General features: G+C 26.8%; 5 protein-coding genes across 5 annotated transcripts; 4 read left to right on the plus strand and 1 right to left on the minus strand.

Annotated features, from left to right (window-relative positions):
* Positions 1-159: 159 nt before the first annotated feature.
* Positions 160-2,567, plus strand: DICPUDRAFT_98001 (uncharacterized protein). The gene is made up of 2 exons (XM_003288313.1): positions 160-427; positions 501-2,567. Exons 1-2 carry the CDS (start codon positions 167-169, stop codon positions 2,496-2,498), a joined length of 2,259 nt encoding a protein of 752 aa, XP_003288361.1. The 5' UTR covers positions 160-166; the 3' UTR covers positions 2,499-2,567.
* A 27-nt stretch (positions 2,568-2,594) lies between these two features.
* Positions 2,595-3,884, minus strand: DICPUDRAFT_98002 (uncharacterized protein; the record flags this gene model as incomplete). Its single annotated transcript, XM_003288328.1, has 1 exon — positions 2,595-3,884. The coding sequence occupies one exon, from the start codon at positions 3,882-3,884 to the stop codon at positions 2,595-2,597; it is 1,290 nt and encodes a 429-aa protein (XP_003288376.1).
* A 1,148-nt stretch (positions 3,885-5,032) lies between these two features.
* On the plus strand, positions 5,033-6,259 carry DICPUDRAFT_98003 (uncharacterized protein; the record flags this gene model as incomplete). The annotated part of the gene is made up of 1 exon (XM_003288314.1): positions 5,033-6,259. The coding sequence occupies one exon, from the start codon at positions 5,033-5,035 to the stop codon at positions 6,257-6,259; it is 1,227 nt and encodes a 408-aa protein (XP_003288362.1).
* Positions 6,260-7,506: 1,247 nt separating this feature from the next.
* ABCG3 (uncharacterized protein) lies at positions 7,507-11,987 on the plus strand (the record flags this gene model as incomplete). Its single annotated transcript, XM_003288315.1, has 3 exons — positions 7,507-7,803; positions 8,138-8,570; positions 8,653-11,987. The coding sequence occupies 3 exons, from the start codon at positions 7,507-7,509 to the stop codon at positions 11,937-11,939; spliced, it is 4,017 nt and encodes a 1,338-aa protein (XP_003288363.1). The 3' UTR covers positions 11,940-11,987.
* Positions 11,988-12,297: 310 nt separating this feature from the next.
* Positions 12,298-15,801, plus strand: DICPUDRAFT_55378 (uncharacterized protein; the record flags this gene model as incomplete). Its single annotated transcript, XM_003288316.1, has 4 exons — positions 12,298-12,463; positions 12,558-12,988; positions 13,079-13,891; positions 13,970-15,801. 4 exons carry the CDS (start codon positions 12,298-12,300, stop codon positions 15,752-15,754), a joined length of 3,195 nt encoding a protein of 1,064 aa, XP_003288364.1. The 3' UTR covers positions 15,755-15,801.
* Positions 15,802-18,066: the final 2,265 nt, after the last annotated feature.

Genomic DNA, 18,066 nt, shown 5'->3' on the forward strand with positions numbered 1-18,066 from the left:
ATACTAAAATTATTTTAAAAATATCAGAATAATAAATAAATAAATAAAATATAAAATGAAATTATTTTTTTTTAATTTTTTTTTAAATTTTTTTTTTCAAATTTTTTAAAAATTTTTCAAAAATAATTTTTTTTATTATTTTTTATTTTTATTGGTTTAAATAAAAATGGCAAATAAAGTTAAAGATACAGGTATTTTAAGATTTGATGATACCCCAGCAACTCCAAATTTCCCATTAGTTGCAGTTATCACTTCAAAACTTGTTGGTGGTATTAAAATCGTCCCAAGAAAAGGTCTCGATTCAACCGAATTTTCAATTGTCGGTACCCAACATTCACTCAAAGGTTCATACGTCACTGCCAAATATTTAGCAAGAAGTAATCCAAACCTTTCATTATATGGAGATGATGCTTTGTCTTCATCAAAGGTAAATTCATTAATAAATATATAATGGCTATAGTAATCAATTAATATTAATTAAAATTTTTTTTTTTTTTCAGATCGATGAATTCATTGACAAATTTGTCCATTTAAAAAGTGAAAAGATCACAGAATTTTTAAAGGAAATGAACGAATTTTTAACTTTAAGATCATTTTTAATTGGATATAATGTCACCTTAGCAGATATCGTTTTATATAGTCGTATCAAAATGGTTAAAGAAATTCAAGATGAAATTACAGCCAAAGGTAAAACTTTACCACATTTAAATAGATGGTTATCACACTTAAACAGTTTACAAGCTTTTGTCGAAGCTGAACAATTATACAGCGGTAAGAAGCCAACAGCTGCTGCAGGTGGTGATAAGAAAGAAAAAGCAGCTCCACAAAAAGGTGCTATGGGTTGGGTTGGTAATTTTGAAGCATTAAATTTACCAGGTTTAGTTGATGGTAAGGTTGTTACCCGTTTCCCACCAGAACCATCAGGTTATATGCATATTGGTCATTGCAAAGCTGCTATTATCAACAATTACTATGCCGAAAAATACAATGGTAAAATTATTATTAGATTCGATGATACCAATCCAGCTAAAGAAAAGGAAGAATACGTCGAAAACATCATCAAGGATATCAATAGCTTAGGTATTAAATACGAAAAAATCACTCACACCTCTGACTATTTCGATATCATTTTGGACTATGCCGTTCAAATGCTCAAGGAAGGTCTCGCTTACGTTGATGATACTCCAATGGAAAAGATGAGAGAAGAACGTGAACAAGGTATCGATAGTGTCCACCGTTCAAACTCTGTAGAAAAGAATTTAGAACTCTTTGAAGAAATGAAAAAGGGTTCAGCAATTGGTGTCAAATGTGTTATGCGTGCTAAATTCGATATGAACCATGTTGATAGAGCTTTCAGAGATCCAGCATTCTACAGATGTAACCTCTTACCACATCATCGTACTGGTGACAAATATAAAGTTTATCCATTATATGATTTCGCTTGTCCAATCGTCGATTCTATTGAAGGTGTTACTCATGCTCTTAGATCAAACGAATACAACAACAAGAGAAATCTTTACAACCATGTCATCGAAATCCTTCGTTTACAAAACAAACCATACGTCTCTGATTACAGTCGTTTAAGCTTTTTCAACGTTTTACTTTCAAAGAGAAAACTCCAACATTTTGTTGACACTGGTGTCGTCACTGGTTGGAATGATCCACGTTTACCAACTTTCCAAGGTATCTTCCGTCGTGGTTTAACTGTTCCAGCCCTTAAAGAATTCATTCTTTCACAAGGTGCTTCAGCTTCAAACACTACTTTAGATTTAGGTAAATTATTTGTTGGTAACAAGAATTTCCTCGAATCCACCTGCCCACGTTATACCGCTGTTGCCAAAGAAGGTGCTGTTAAATTCACCCTTTCAAATGGTCCAGCTCACCCAGAAGTTAAAGATATTCTTAAATATGCCAAAGATCCAAACATGGGTACCAAAAAAGTTACTTTCTCAAATACTCTTCTTTTAGAACAAGACGATTGTGTCAATATTAAAGATGGTGAAGAAGTTACTCTTATGAATTGGGGTAATGCTATTGTTCGTACCGTCGAACGTAACGATAAGGGTCAAGTTGTTTCAATGCAAGGTGAACTTCATTTAGAAGGTGATTTCAAAAAAACAGAAAAGAAACTCTCTTGGTTATCAAATGATACTGCTGATAAAGTTACTGTTGTTCTTCAAGATTACGATTATCTCATCACTAAGCCAAAACTTGAAGATGATGATAACTTAGACGATTTCACCAACAAAAACACTAAATTCGAATTAGAAGTCATTGCTGATGAAAATGTTCTCTCACTTAAACAAAATGATAAAATTCAATTTGAAAGAAGAGGTTTCTTCAATGTCGATCAAGTTGGTGATGGTGTTAAACCATACGTTTTAATTTTCATTCCATCTGGTCCAATCAAACCAAATGGTGAAGCTCTTTATCCATTCAGAAAATCAGCTGCTCCAGTTGCCACTAAACCAGCTGCTGCCAAAAAAGAAAAAAAATAAATAAATATAATTAAAAAAAACCAATAAATAAATTTAAAATTTAAATTAAACAAATATAGTAGTGATAATAAATTTAATATTAAGATATTAATTTATTTAATAGTATGGGTTTAATATAAAGTTATTACCAATATTTTCTTTTTTGATTGAATAGTAGAAAGAGTCTACTATTGATTGGGGTAAACCTTGAATTTTATCTAATGACCAACAGCCCACACCACCAACTCCAATTGAAATTGTCTTTGAATAAATCGAAAAGGGTGAGTCAAAGGTAATTTGCCATCTGTCACCATTTGAGTCGATTAAATTTGAATATGGTGTTAAATTTTTAGAATCATATAGTGTCCCGGAAGATAGGACTATATTGTTTTCATTTTCGTTTATATTGATATTGTTATTGTTTATTATAATATTTATATTGATACCAATATTATTCTTTTTATTGTGCACTAAACTGTCTATTTCTTTGTAAGTGATTTGTCTTGGTTTGAAATCATCGATGATACATTCATTGCTAAGTAATCCATTGTCGTCATTACTATAGTAACTAGAGTTGTCATTTCTTTTACATTTTGTAATATACCCATAATAAGGTAATATTAAAATAACTTTGTTAAGGTATTGATTTGGTAATCTGTCAATATAAAAGTTTTTTAAATCATTTCTTACTGTTATTGGAGAGCTCGGTGACTGGGTAAAATTGGATCCTTTTTGAAGTGAATTTAAATCGTATGCCATTATGGTTAAATAGTCTGAATTCTCTAATACATCCACAATTTGATTTTTAAAATTATCTCTATATCTTAGTGCAATGGCTGAGGATACAATATAATTTTTATTTTTTGATTTTAAATAGTCGTTTATCGTTTTTAATAAAAATGCATACTGTTTTTCTTCGCCATATCTATTACCCACTTCAAAATCTAAATTGATACCATCGATATTATTATCTTGCAATGTTGTTAGTATCCTTGGTAATTGCTTTTCAATGACATTCAAATCCCATGTGCAATTGGGGTCTCTAAATACATTGCAGAAACTTGTTTCCTCGTAGTTGAAAAGCACCTTGACCTTTTTTTGATGCGCCAAGCATGATATCCTCTTGTCATAATTTCTTCCATACAACGCTATGATATCTATTGCATCCCATTTCAACGAATAATCGTCTTTAAAATAAGTGTAGTTTGATTGCTGATTCCCAGATATGTAAATGAATGATTTTTTGATCTGATCTGTTTTACCATCGATTGGGCCATTGCATAATGTACCATCATTACATTTAATAATATCATCACAATCGCAATCTGCACATGATTTATAAATTTGCGCTAAAATTACATAAATTTTTAAAAAAAAAAAAATTAAAATGATTTTATTTTTTGTCATTTTTTTGTTTGTAAATATTTTATTGTATATTTAAAATGATTCGGTGTTTACTAAAATGATTTATATTTTACTATTTATTATTATTATTTTTTTATAATTTTTATTTTTATTTTATTTATTCAAACAACCCTAAATAGAAAATAATTTTTATTTTATTTTTTATAAAAAACAAAACAAAAACCAATTAATTTGTTTTTATTTGTTTAAAAAAGGAATAAATAATAAATAATAAATAAAATGAAATTAAAAATAAAGCAAAAATAGAATAGAATAGAATACCAATAACAAAAATCTCACATACATTCCACTCGCACACATTCACACACACACACACTTATATACACATTCACTCGGTCACTCTGTTACTCTGTCACTCTGCACACTCACACACAAATTTCTCTTTTTTTATCCCACATTCACACACAGATACAAATACTTTTTTTTTTTTTTTTTTTAAAACAAAGATCCAAGATATAAAACATACATACTTTTAAAATTATATTTTTATAATTGATACTATTTTTGTCGCTCTAAACTCTTTAAAGTACGTGGGAATTATTTCTACCCATTATTCAATTTTTCTAAATTAATAAAATCTTTTTTTTTTAAAAAAAAAAGTTTTTTTTTTTTTTTTTTTTTTTTTTCCTTTCAAATATTATTTAAAAGATCTTTTGAATAATTTAAAAATTGTTATACTCGATATCTGATTATTTTTTATTCGTAAAAATTATTATTATTTTTAGTTGTTGTTGTTTTTGTTTAATTGTTATTGTTATTGTTTTGTTTACATGTCAAAAAAAAAACAAAAAAAAAAAAAAAAAAAAAAAAGTATAGAAAATAAATAATTTTTGCAAATAATTTTGATACCAATCATAACTATATTATAACTGATTTTATTTTATTTTTTACAATTTATTTTTAATTTGAAAGTTAATTAATTATTATAAATTTAAATTTATCAATAAAAATATTAATTAATTATTTTTTTTTATTTTTTTTATTTTTTTTTTACAAATATTTTTTTTTTATTTTAGAATAATAGATATAACTAATAAAAAATATTTTTGAAAGATAACAATAAAAACAACAACATTTTTATTATTATTAATATTAGTAGTATTATTTTTATTATTTTTTTAACTCTAGATATGAAATTATTAATTATAATAATTTCAAGTATTTTAATTTTAATAAATATAAAATTTATATATTGTTTAGAAAATAGCAAAAACTCATATATATATGATTATAATATTCCATTAGATATTTTAAATAAAACTAATAATAATTATAATAACGAAGTAAAAAAAAATGCAAACTCAACAACTACAAATGTAAATAACTCTTGTAATAATATATTAAATAAAAATATAAATTATAAAAACAAAGAAAATATATTTTATGCCCAATCAAACGATTTAAACTTTTATAAAAATAACTTTATTTATTGGTCAAAGATTGACACTTTAATAATAAACCCAAATAATAAATATTTAAAAGAGGTTGTTTGCACCAGTCATCAGAATAATGTTCGAACAGTATTACTAATTGGCCAGCAAGAGCTCCTTGACTACAGCAGGTCAAATTTTACGAAACTAGTAACCCTAATAGAAGCGAATGGTAGTGATGGAATGGTGGTTAATATTGCCTCAAATGTAAATATAACCTATATGAATGAAATTAAAAAACTATATAAATTGTTAAAAACAAAAAATAAAAACTATTATTTTTCAATTGCCTTGCCTTTAACATGGAATATGGATACTAATTGCAGCGAAATGCTGGTAAACTGTGACTACTTGATTTTGCAATCGTTCAACTCTAACAACTACACCGGGGTCAAAGATTATATTGACGGAAATTCGATACCTGGTGACTATTTTAGAAATCTCTTGTATAAAAATTGGTTAGAAAAGTATATCTTTATAAAAGACAAAATAATAATTGGTTTATCTCTGATCGGAACCCAAAAATGCTGCAGCCCAGGAGGTGGTAGAAATAATGTTTTTAATCTAAATTATTGCGAAAAGGTTGCCAACTCAAAACAAACTGAAATCAGTTATTTCGATATTTACAACTATATTATTGGCAATGGTATTGGATATTTTTTATCTGGCGAATTATGGAATTTTAAAACTCACACCCCATTTTTAAATTATATAAATAATAATGAAAAAGATAAACTTTACCAGATCCAATATGAAAATACAAAATCTTTATTTTATAAAATTTCCAATACTGGTATTGGGGGAATTTCTTTTTGGAAAATAGAAACCTTTTCAAATTTACCAAATTATCATTTAAATAGTATATTAACTTTACTAGATAAAAATATTACTGGAATAACTTTTAAAAAAGATATAAATATTTTTTAAAAATATAAATATAAATAAAGATATATAAATATAAATAATTTTATTTTTTTATTTTTTTATTTTATTTTATTTTATTTTATTTTATTTTTTTTTTTTATTTTTTTTTTTTTTTTGGTATTAAGAATAAAAGAAAGAAGGAAGAAGGAAGAAGGTTCAATTTTAAAAAAAAAAAATAAAACTGATATATAATTTTTCCCAAAAAAAATAATAAAATGTTCAAAAAATACTTTTTGTTATTATTTTTTTTTATGTATATATAAAAGTGTGTGTGATTACGTTCCTAAAGTTTTTTTTATACACACGTGTGAATTTTAGAAGTTGACACATCAAAATGAAAAAAAAATATTATCCTTTGGTGTGTGATTTTTTTTTTTCGCCATTTTCGCGTTTTTATATAAATACCCAAAATATAATTTTATCTTTTTTTCTTTTTGTTTCCCAACGATCTTAACTTTTTTTTGTTTTTTTTTTTTAAAATTTTGTGTGTTGACTAAAAAAAAAAAAAAAATTGTCTTCTGCACCCGAATTCTGAATCTTCCATGATTCCATTTGGCAATAATTATTTTTTAAAAAAAAAAAAATTAAAAAAATTTTTTTTAAAAAATAAAATTAATTTTAAAAGATAAAAAAAAAAAAAAAGACAATGGTTATTTTTTTTTATTAACAAATAATTTTTATTATTACTCTTTTTTATATATATTTTCTTTTTTTTTTTTTTTTCTCGTTTTTTTCATTGTAGTGTTATCAAACAAAACAAAAAAAAAATTTATCAAAAATAAGAAATATCATTTTTTATTTTTAGACACCAAACAATTTTTATTTTTATTTTTAACTTTTTTTAATTATAAAAAAAATTTTATACACTTTTATAGTTTTTATTGTAATACTCACACACTCAGTCCCACACATACACATTTATAATAAATATATACATATATCCATATATATATTTACAGGTTATAATCAATATTTGCTATTTTTTTTATTTTTATTTTTTTTATTTTTTGTTTTTTTTTTATTTTTTTAATTTTTCATTTTTCATTTTTTATTTTTTATTTTATAAATATTTTTGCTTGTGTTTTTTTTAAAAAAAATTTTAATTATAATTACTAAAATATTTTTTACAAAAAACAGAAAAAAATCATTATTTATTTTTTTTGATTAGATTAATTAAAAAACTTATACATTTTATTATTCTTAATTTTTTTTTTTTTTTTTGTTTTTAGTAATCAAAAAAATAAAAAAAAATGGATAATACAGAAAATAATGACGAAGTCGAATTAAAATCAATTCCTTTGTCTCCAAACAAAACACAAGAAAACAGTAATATTACTCAAGATAATAGTGAAAAGCATGAATCAATTGGAATTGAAATCAACTATGATCTAGCATCACATATTAAAGAAAATTTACCACCAGAAAAAACAGGTTTATATGTACAAGCCCACAATTTAAACTATTATGTACCAAAACCAATCAAAAAAGGGGAACCAGAGGAAAATAAAAAATTATATCTATTAAAAAATTTAACTTTTACAATGGAAGTAAGTACCAAAATAATTAAAAATATCTATTTTAATATTAAAAAAAATTATTGTTATAAATCATATGTCAACACTCCACTCATATTTCTTTATTCAGCATAAATATTTTGCCGAGAAAAAATAAAAAAAAAAAAATAAAAAAAAATAAAAATTAAAATTTTTTTTTTTTTTTTAATCAACAATTGTTGATTGATTATTTTATTTTGCCGAAATATCACAGATTTTTTTTATATTTTTTATCATCTTAATAATAATCACTATTTTAAATAATATCCAATGTTTAATTAAAATCAAGATATTAATATTTTTTTATTTATTTATTTTCTATTTTTAGCCTGGGCGTATGGTTCTTTTAATGGGTATTCCAGGTTCAGGTAAAAGTGTGTTATTAAAAACATTAGGAAATAGATTAGGCAAAGGTTCAATTGAAGGTGAGTTATTATTCAATAGACATCCATGTGCACCATCAACACATCAAAGAGATACAATTTATGTTTCACAAGACGATAGACATATAGCCTTATTGACCGTCAAAGAAACTTTAGAGTTTAGCGCAAATTGTAATATGGGTGAAATGGTTGACGAAGAATCAAAAAAAGAAAGAGTCAGATTAATTTTAGAGCAATTGGGCCTTTCACACACTTCAAATACAATTATTGGTAATCAATTTTTCCGTGGTATTTCAGGTGGTCAAAAGAGAAGAGTTACAATTGCAAATGAGTTTACTAAATGCCCAAATATGATTTTAATGGATGAGCCAACTACAGGTATGTATTTTTTTATTTTTTTAGAAAAAAAATATAAAAAATAAATATTAATTTTTAATTTTTTTTTTAAATTTTATTTTAGGTTTGGATAGTGCTACATCATATAATGTTTTAAATAAAGTAAAGTCCATTGCAAATGAAGCCAGAGCATCAGTTATGGTATCACTTTTACAACCATCACCAGAGTTGACCAATTTGTTTGATGATGTTTTAATTTTAGGTGAAGGTGGTACATTAGTTTATTTCGGTCCATTAGATTCTTTACTTGGTTACTTTGAATCCGTTGGTTTAGCACCATTACCAGAACAACCATTGGCAGAATTTATTCAAGAGATTACAATTGACCCATCAAAATATGCCATAGGTGCCGATAGAATCCAAAGTCTTAGCAAGAGTCAAGCCTCACATACCGATGATGGCGAATATGATTTAGTAAAGTTTTATTTAGAATCACAAATACATCAAAATGTTGTCCAATCAATTCCAACACTTATTCCACAAGACATTAAACCATTCGATTTTTCAATTCAAGCTGTAGAAAAGGGCAAAGTCGAAAAGTCATCACTTGCTTATGAAATGAAACAATTACTTGGCCGTCATCTTAAAGTTATGAAAATTATGAGAATGCAATATGCTACTCGTTTCTTCCAAGCAGTTTTCATGGGTTGTGTAGTAGGTTCATTATTTGTTGACATGAGTTTATCTCATGCCGATGCTAGAAATCGTTTAGGTTTAATTTATTTCTCCATGGTATTACATATTTGGACTACTATTGGCTCAGTAGAAGAATTTTACACTTTAAGAGGTATCTTTGACGATCAAAAGGATGGCAAATATTATAGAAATTTCCCATATTTCATTACTTTAGTTATTACCAAAATCCCAATATCTTTAATCGAGTCTTTATTGTTTAGTATATGCTGTTATTGGATTGCAGGTTTCAGAGCGAGAGCAGATAGTTTCTTTATTTTCGTTCTAGGTTTGGCTCTTACCAATGTTATTGCTCAAGGTATTTTCCAAGTTACATCCGTATTTGCATCCACTCAATTATTAGCAAGTTTAATCTGCCCAGCTATTGTAGTCTTGTTTATGATTATGTGTGGTTACATGAAACCAATCCCAGAAATTGGAGGTTGGTGGATTTGGTTAAATGCACTATCGCCTCTTCGTTATGTTATTGACATGCTTGCATCCAACGAGTTACACGGTCTTGTATTTAGTTGTGCACCAAACGAGCTTGTTCCACCACTTGATATCGCCATTGCCGAATACAATGGTCAACAAACATGCCAACCACTTGACGGTGATGCCATTCTTCATCAATTTGGTTTCTCTGAAAACTACTATATGCGTTTCGTCGATATTGTAATTATTTTAGGTTTTGCTTGTACATTCTTTTTTATCTTCTTTTTAGGTATTAAATATGTACGTTTCGAAAATAAAGCTCCACCAAAAGTTATCAATTTAAAGAAAAAGAAAGAAGGAAAAGAAAAGAAAGCTAAAGAGGTCAAGCATAAATGGAATGGTTGTTATATGACTTTCCAAGATTTAAATTATACAGTAGATGCTAAAAAGATCAATCCAACTACCAACAAAAAAGAAAATGTTACTCTCGAACTCTTAAAAGATGTTAATGGTTATGTTGTACCAGGTATGTGCGCTTTAATGGGTCCATCAGGTGCTGGTAAATCAACTCTTATGGATGTCCTCGCCAAAAGAAAGAATGTTGGTATTGTCACAGGTGATATTAGAATCAATGGTACCGATGTCAATGATATTAATATTACTCGTTTCACTGGTTACGTCGAACAACAAGATATTCTATCTGGTAATTTAACTATTCGTGAAGCTATTGAATTTAGTGCAAATTGTCGTTTACCACCATCATACGCCGAAAAAGATAGAGTTAAGCTTATCGATGAAATTCTTCAAGTTCTTAGTTTAACCAAATTACAAAACACCACTATTGGTCCAAATCCAACTCTTGGTATCTCATTAGCAAATCGTAAAAAAGTTTCAATTGGTATCGAATTAGCATCTGATCCTCATTTACTCTTCCTTGATGAACCAACCTCAGGTTTAGACAGTGCTGCAGCCCTCAAAGTTATGAATTGCGTTAAAAAGATTGCAGACTCTGGTAGAACTGTTATCTGTACCATCCATCAACCATCACAAGAAATTTTTGAAAAGTTCGACCAACTTTTACTTTTAGATAAGGGTAAAGTTATTTATTTCGGTCCAACTGGTGAAAATAGTACTTCAGTTATCAATCATTTTAGTAATGCAGGTTATCAATATCAAGAAGGTAGAAATCCAGCTGATTACATTTTAGAAATTGCAGAACACCCACCAAGCAATGGTCAATCTGCTAGCGAATATTTTAAATCATCCAACTTCTATTCAGATTCAGTTAAAAGATTAAGTGATAAAGATATTGTTCCAGAAGGTGTAGAGGTACCAAAATATAAAGGCAAATACTCAGCTCCAATCGGAGCTCAATTAAAGAGTCTTATTAAAAGAGCTTGGCTTAATCATGTTCGTCGTCCACAAACCATTCTCCTTAGATTCCTTCGTTCCTTTGTCCCAGCTATTGTTGTAGGTACATTGTTTGTTCGTCTTGGTTACAGTCAAAACGATGCTAGAAATAAAATTGCAATGATTTTCTTAGGTTTCTTATTTGGTGGTATGGCTTCAATTGGTAAAGTTCCAACTGTAATCGAAGATCGTTCAGTTTATTACAGAGAATCATCCGCAGGTACCTATCCAGCTCATTTATATCTTTTATCAGTGGTAATTACCGATTTACCAATGATGATGCTCACCGCTTTCTCATATTGGATCCCTACATTCTTCTTAACTGGTCTGGATGAAGGTCATGATGGTTGGAAATTCTTTTACTCTCTTTTGGTATATCTTTTAGTTATTATGTGCTATGACAGTTTGGCAATGGTTTTCGCTTTAACCCTTCCAACAATTCCAATTGCCACATTGGTTTGTGGTGTAGGTCTTAACTTTTTAGGTTTGTTTGGTGGTTTCTTTATTCCAAAAACATCAATTAAAAGGGGATGGATTTGGATGCATTATCTAGTTTTCTCGAAATATGGTCTGGAATCTCTGGCTGTAACCGAATTAAACGGTCAAGATTTTGTTTGTAAAGAAGGTGAATACGCTTTAATCAACATCGATCCAACTGGTAACAATACAATGAAACCATTCTGTCCAATTCCAAATGGTGAAACTATTCTTAATCAATACGGTTTCAGTTTCGATAGACAATTTTATAATTGTATTATTTTATTCGGTTATTTCATTGGTTATACATTTATTGGTTATTTAGCTCTTAGATATATTAATCATATGAAGAGATAAAAAGAAAAAATTATTTAAATAAATAAAATTTAAAAAATAATACCATTTAATTTACTTTATATTTTATTTAATTGAGAATTTCTATTTTTAGTTTCCAATTTTTTGGATATATTAAAAAAAAAAGATACTTGCACAAAATATATGATTTATTTTGAGGTGTGGTATATTAAATTTTTTTTTTTTAATTTTTTTTTTTTAATTTTATTTTTTTTTACAAATTAAATTTCCTTTTTTTTTTTTAATTTTATTTTTTATTTTCTTTATTTTGTTTTTATTATTTTATTTGTAATTGTTTTTGTTATTGTAATTATATTTATATTTATATTTATATTATAAACCAATCAAAAAATAAATAAAAATGTCAGTAATGCTAAAGAACCCTGAAATAACATTGGAGCGTGTTGAAAAGTTTATAAGTGAAGTTTATTTTGTTAATTCAAATCTCTATGGTAAATTAAATTTACATAAAACAAAAGAAAATATTAAAATTCAAGTTTCACCAAAAGTAGATCTTAATGGTAAAAGTAGATTAACATTTAAAGGTAAGTAAAATTAAAATTAATTTTATAAATCAAGATTGTTGTTGTTTTACTAATGTTTCATTTCATTTTTTTATAGAGGCAACTGAACTTTCATATAAAGATTGTAAAGTTGGTGATAGTTTTGGACCAAGTTGGGCTTATTATTGGTTTAAAATCAATTTAATAATTCCAAATGAATGGAAAGATCAAACAGTACATTTCGTATGGAACTCATCATCAGAGGCAATGATTTGGATTGATGGTGTACCAACACAAGGTTTCACAGGTGGTACATGGGTTGACCGTAGATTGGATTATAAATTAACTGACCGTGCTAGAGGTGGTGAAAGCTACGAGTTTTATATTGAAATGGGTTGCTATGGTATGTTTGGTGTTGGTAAAGATGGCCTAATTAATGCATGTGATCCAGACAAAACTTTCTCTTTAGCAGCATGCGAATTAGTTGTTCAAAACAAAGAAGCATATGAATTGTATTACTATTTCCAAATGTTATATGATATGGCTAAAGTAAGTAATATATAACCAACATTATTTTTTTTTTTTTTTTTTTTTTTTCAAATTATTTAAAGCAATACTAACTTTTTTAAAATTTAATAGCATTTTCCAAATGAATCTATTAGAAAGCATCAAGCATTATGGACATCCAATGATATGATAAATAAATGTAATACTGATAATATATCATCATTCAAAAAATGTATAGATATTGCCAAAGAATTCTTTTCAAATAAAAATGGTGACTCTCAAACTACTATTTCAGCAATTGGTGGTTGTCATATTGATGCATGTTGGTTATGGTACCGTGATATCACTGTCTCAAAGTGTGCAAGATCATTTGCAACCCAAATTCTTTATATGGATTATTATAAAGATTATAAGTTTACTCAATCCCAAGCTACTCTTTATGAATTTGTTAAAGAAAACTATCCAGATCTTTATGAAAGAATGAAGGAAAAGGTCAGAGCTGGTCAATTAATCCCAACAGGTGGTACATGGGTAGAAATGGATGGCAATTTACCATCAGGTGAAAGTTTCATTAGACAATTTTTAGTTGGTCAGAAATTCTTTAGAGAAGAATTTGGTAAAAACTGTTCCGTATTTTGGTTACCAGATACCTTTGGGTATAGTGCTCAATTACCACAGGTTTGCAACCACATGGGTATCAACAAGTTTATCACCCAAAAACTCTCTTGGAACAACATCAATAAATTCCCACACTCCACATTTATTTGGGAGGGTTTAGATGGTTCACAAGTTTTAACTCATTTCCCACCAGCTGACACTTACAATTCACAAGCTGATGTTAAAGAAGTCGTAATGTCATCAACTAAAAACAAGGATATTGATCGTTGCAATGAAAGTATGTTGGTTTATGGTCATGGTGATGGTGGTGGTGGTCCAACCATCGAAGTAAGTTGAAATTAAAGAAATATACAATTTACTAAAACCAATAAATATATTAACATTATTTTTTTATTTAATTTTTAGATGATTGAAAGATTAAAACGTATGTCAAATACCGATGGTATTCCAAAGGTAGAGTTTAGTACACCAGAAAGATTTTTTGAAAGAGTTGAACCACATAAAAACAAATTACTAAAATGGGTTGGTGAGTTATACTTTGAATTACATAGAGGTACCTATACATCACAAGCACTTACAAAGAAGGGTAATAGACGTTGCGAATTTGAATTACACGCATGTGAAATGTTATCTTCCTATTGTGAATTAATTGTACCAGGTTTCAAAGCTCCAGATTTCAGTAAACTTTGGAAAACTGTATTATTTAACCAATTTCACGATATTTTACCAGGTAGCAGTATTGGTCTCGTTTATGAAGATACATGGAAAGATCATCAACATGTTTTAACAGAATGTCAAAATATTATCACTCAATGTTTAAATCATATCACTGGTTCATTGATGACAATTGACAATATTCCAGCTCAAACTGCCCCAAGTTCAGAATTTGTACTTGCATTTAATGCAAACGATTTCGAAATTACTCGTGTTATCGAAATACCAAAATCAACTAAAGATCTCCAAGCTCAATATATCAATGCTGCTCAAACTTCATACAATGGTTTACCATTAGGTACTGCCACAATTCCAGCAAATGGTTTTTCTGCAATCAACATATCAACACAAGGCGATCATTCTACAATCAATAGAAAACCAGATCATCCAGTTACCACTGAGCAATTACCAAATGGTGATATTTTGGTTGTCAATAAATATATCAAATTAATAATTGGTGCTGATGGTATCATTAAAAGTTTAATCGAATTATCATCAGGAAGAGAAATATTAAAGGATAATGGATCGTTGGGTAATAGATTTATAATCTATGAAGATATTCCAAAATTCTGGGATGCTTGGTGCTTGGAAATCTATTCACTAGAGAAGCCAGTATCAGTATTAAAAGGAAGCTGTAAGATTATCGAAAAAGGTCCACTTCGTGCCATTATTCAAGCTCATTACGATTCAACAGGATTCCCAAGTGGTGTTGGTTCAATTAATCAATCAATTGTCATTCATTTCAACTCTGCAAGAATAGATTTCGAAACTGAAGTTGATTGGCACGAATCACATAAAATACTCAAGGTCGATTTTGATACCAATATTAGATCAGCAAGTGCAAACTATGATATTCAATTTGGACACATACCAAGACCAACACATTATAACTCTAGCTGGGATTGGGCTAAATTCGAAGTCGTTGGTCATAGATGGGCAGATCTTTCAGAATCTTATGGTGTTGGTTTATCATTATTGAATGACTGCAAATATGGTTATTCAATTAATGATGGTCGTATGGCATTATCATTGTTAAGATCACCAAAATCTCCAGATGAAAATTGTGATATGGGTATTCACACATTTACTTACTCGATTTATCCACATCGTGGTAATCTCCAAGATTCTCATGTAATCAAAGAAGGCTATGAATTAAACAATAACTTTTATATTGGCCATCAACCATTCCAATTATCATCAGCCACTCATATCCAAAGATCATTCCTCACAACAGACAAAGAACAGGTTATTCTCGAAACCATTAAAAAAGCAGAGGATGGAAATGGCCATATCATTAGAGTTTATGAATCATTTGGTGGCAGAACTACCTTCAACTTCAAAACCTCTTTATTACCAATTCCATTTAAATCAATTATTGAATGTAATGGTTTAGAAGAGCCAATTGGTCAACCATTCGATTTTAACACCACAATTACAATCAATCCATTCCAAATTAAATCATTTAAATTTATTTAAATTGGCAACAAAATAATATTATTTTAATAAAAAAAAATCTTTTTTCTAAATTAGTCGACTACTAAATTTGCTTATTTTGAAACTGATAGTGAACGGCTGATTTAAAAAAATTAGTAAAACTTTTAGAAAAATAAATAAATGTATTTTAAAGCAATATAGTTACAATTCCTTTACACTTTTAATAAAAGATGGTTTAATAAAAAATAATCCCCAAATAAAAAAGAAAAAAAAAATTTAAAGACTTAATAATAAATTTTTAAAGATAATAAAATGGTATTGATACCATTATTTTTTTGTTTTATTTATTTATTTATTTTTTTATACTATTAGCCACTCTTTGTAAAGAGTGTTTCCAGCTCTACCACGGGGAGGTTAGTATATTAGAGCCAAGCGTTTAATTATTTATACCTTCAGGCAGTATAAATAATTAAACAACATTTTGAATATTTGTGGTTAATTATGGATACCACCACGCAGTATCCATAATTAACCATCACATTGAAAATTTGGTAAATTTCAAAAACATAGATACCAAGCGGGCCCAACTCAGTATCTATGTAATCAAAATACCTAATGAGAGTTGGTTGTATGATCCATATTTCTTGATGTTTACATAATATTTGATATTTTTTAATTCTAAATAATATTAGAAATTTTATATGATCCAAATTACTTGATAATTTTTAAATGCTAAAAAACAAATAGTTGATCGAAAACTTGATTGAATATTACATAATATTTGATATTTTTAATGACCCTAATATATGATATTTTTTAATTCTAAATAATACTTAATATGTTTAAATGTTATATACTACTTTGTATTTTTAAATAATACTTGATTTATTTTAAATAATATTTAATATTTTTAAATAATACTTGATATTTTAAATATTTTTAAATAATGAATAATATGATATTTTTCAAAGTTAAATAACACTTGATATGTTTAACTTTTAAAAGTTAAATAATACTTGAAATTTTTAAATGATACATAATTCTTGAAATTTTTAATGCTAAATAATACTAGAATTTTTTAAATGATACATTATACTTGAAATTTTTGTGTTATCCATATTACATAGTATTTTTTAAAATTTTTAATATAATATTTGATATTTTTTATGATCCATAATACATTATTTTTTTAATGATAAATAATACTTGATATTTTTAAATGATAAATAAAACTTGAAATTTTTAATGATAAATAAAACTTGATATTTTTAAATGATAAATAATACTTGATATTTTTTAATGATAAATAATACTTGATATTTTTAATAATAAATAAAACTTGATATGTTTAAATGCTAAATAAAAATTTGGTATTTTAAATGCTAAATATTGCTTGATATGTTTATTTATGTTTTAGCAAATAAATATTTGATATTTTAAATGCTAAATATTACTTGATGTGTTTATATGATTAATAATACTTGATATTTTAAATGCTAAATAGTACTTGATATTTTTATGTGATAAATAATACTTGATATATGTGAATATATTGGAGCCGAATGGTTAATTATGTATCCCACCACGCAGAATACATAATTAACCACCATATTGAAAATAGAATGAAATGAAATGTAATGGGTGAATATTTAAAATAACAAATAAATGTAGTGGGTGAGTGTAAATTAGAGCTGAATGGTTAATTATGTATCCCACCACGCAGAATACATAATTAACCACCATATTGATAATAGAATGAAATGAAATGTAATGGGTGAATAATTAAAATAACAAATAAATGTAGTGGGTGAATAAAAAACAAACAAATAAATGAAATGGAAATTTGACTTGAGAAGCTAAAATTTTTTTAAAGTACTTGTTTCTTGTTGGTGCTGCTAAATAGTCCTTGATATATTTGGATGTTACACAATAATTGATATGTTTATTTTTATTTTTATCTATATTTATATTCTATTTCTTTCAAATTTGATTTCTATACTTGATATTTTTGTGTGATCCATATTACTTGATATTTTTTTTTTTTTTTTTTTTTTTTTTTAATGCTAAAAAATCATTTATATTTTTTAATGCTAAAAATCCTCGATAGCTTTAGTGCTTAAAAATCATTAATATGTTTTAATGCTAAAAAATCCTCGATAGCTTTATTGCTAAAAATCTTTTATATGTCTTAATGTTAAAAAATCCTCGATAGTTTTAATGCTAAAAAATCATTTATGTGTTTTAATGCTAAAAAATCCTCGATAGCTTTAATGCTAAAAATCTTTATATATTTTAATACTAAAAAATCCTCCATAGTTTTATTGCTAAAAAACCCTCTATATTTTTTTATAAAT

This window comes from Dictyostelium purpureum, assembly GCF_000190715.1.
Source record: "Dictyostelium purpureum unplaced genomic scaffold DICPUscaffold_131, whole genome shotgun sequence".
NCBI lineage: Eukaryota > Evosea > Eumycetozoa > Dictyosteliales > Dictyosteliaceae > Dictyostelium > Dictyostelium purpureum.

What these genes read in the sequence shown, in the direction of transcription:
- DICPUDRAFT_98001 (XM_003288313.1), top strand. Translation starts at nt 167, where the DNA reads ATGGCAAATAAAGTTAAAGATACAGGTATTTTAAGATTTGATGATACC. An exon ending in ATGCTTTGTCTTCATCAAAG is followed by an intron (nt 428 to 500) that starts GTAAATTCATTA and finishes TTTTTTTTTCAG; the next exon opens with ATCGATGAATTCATTGACAA.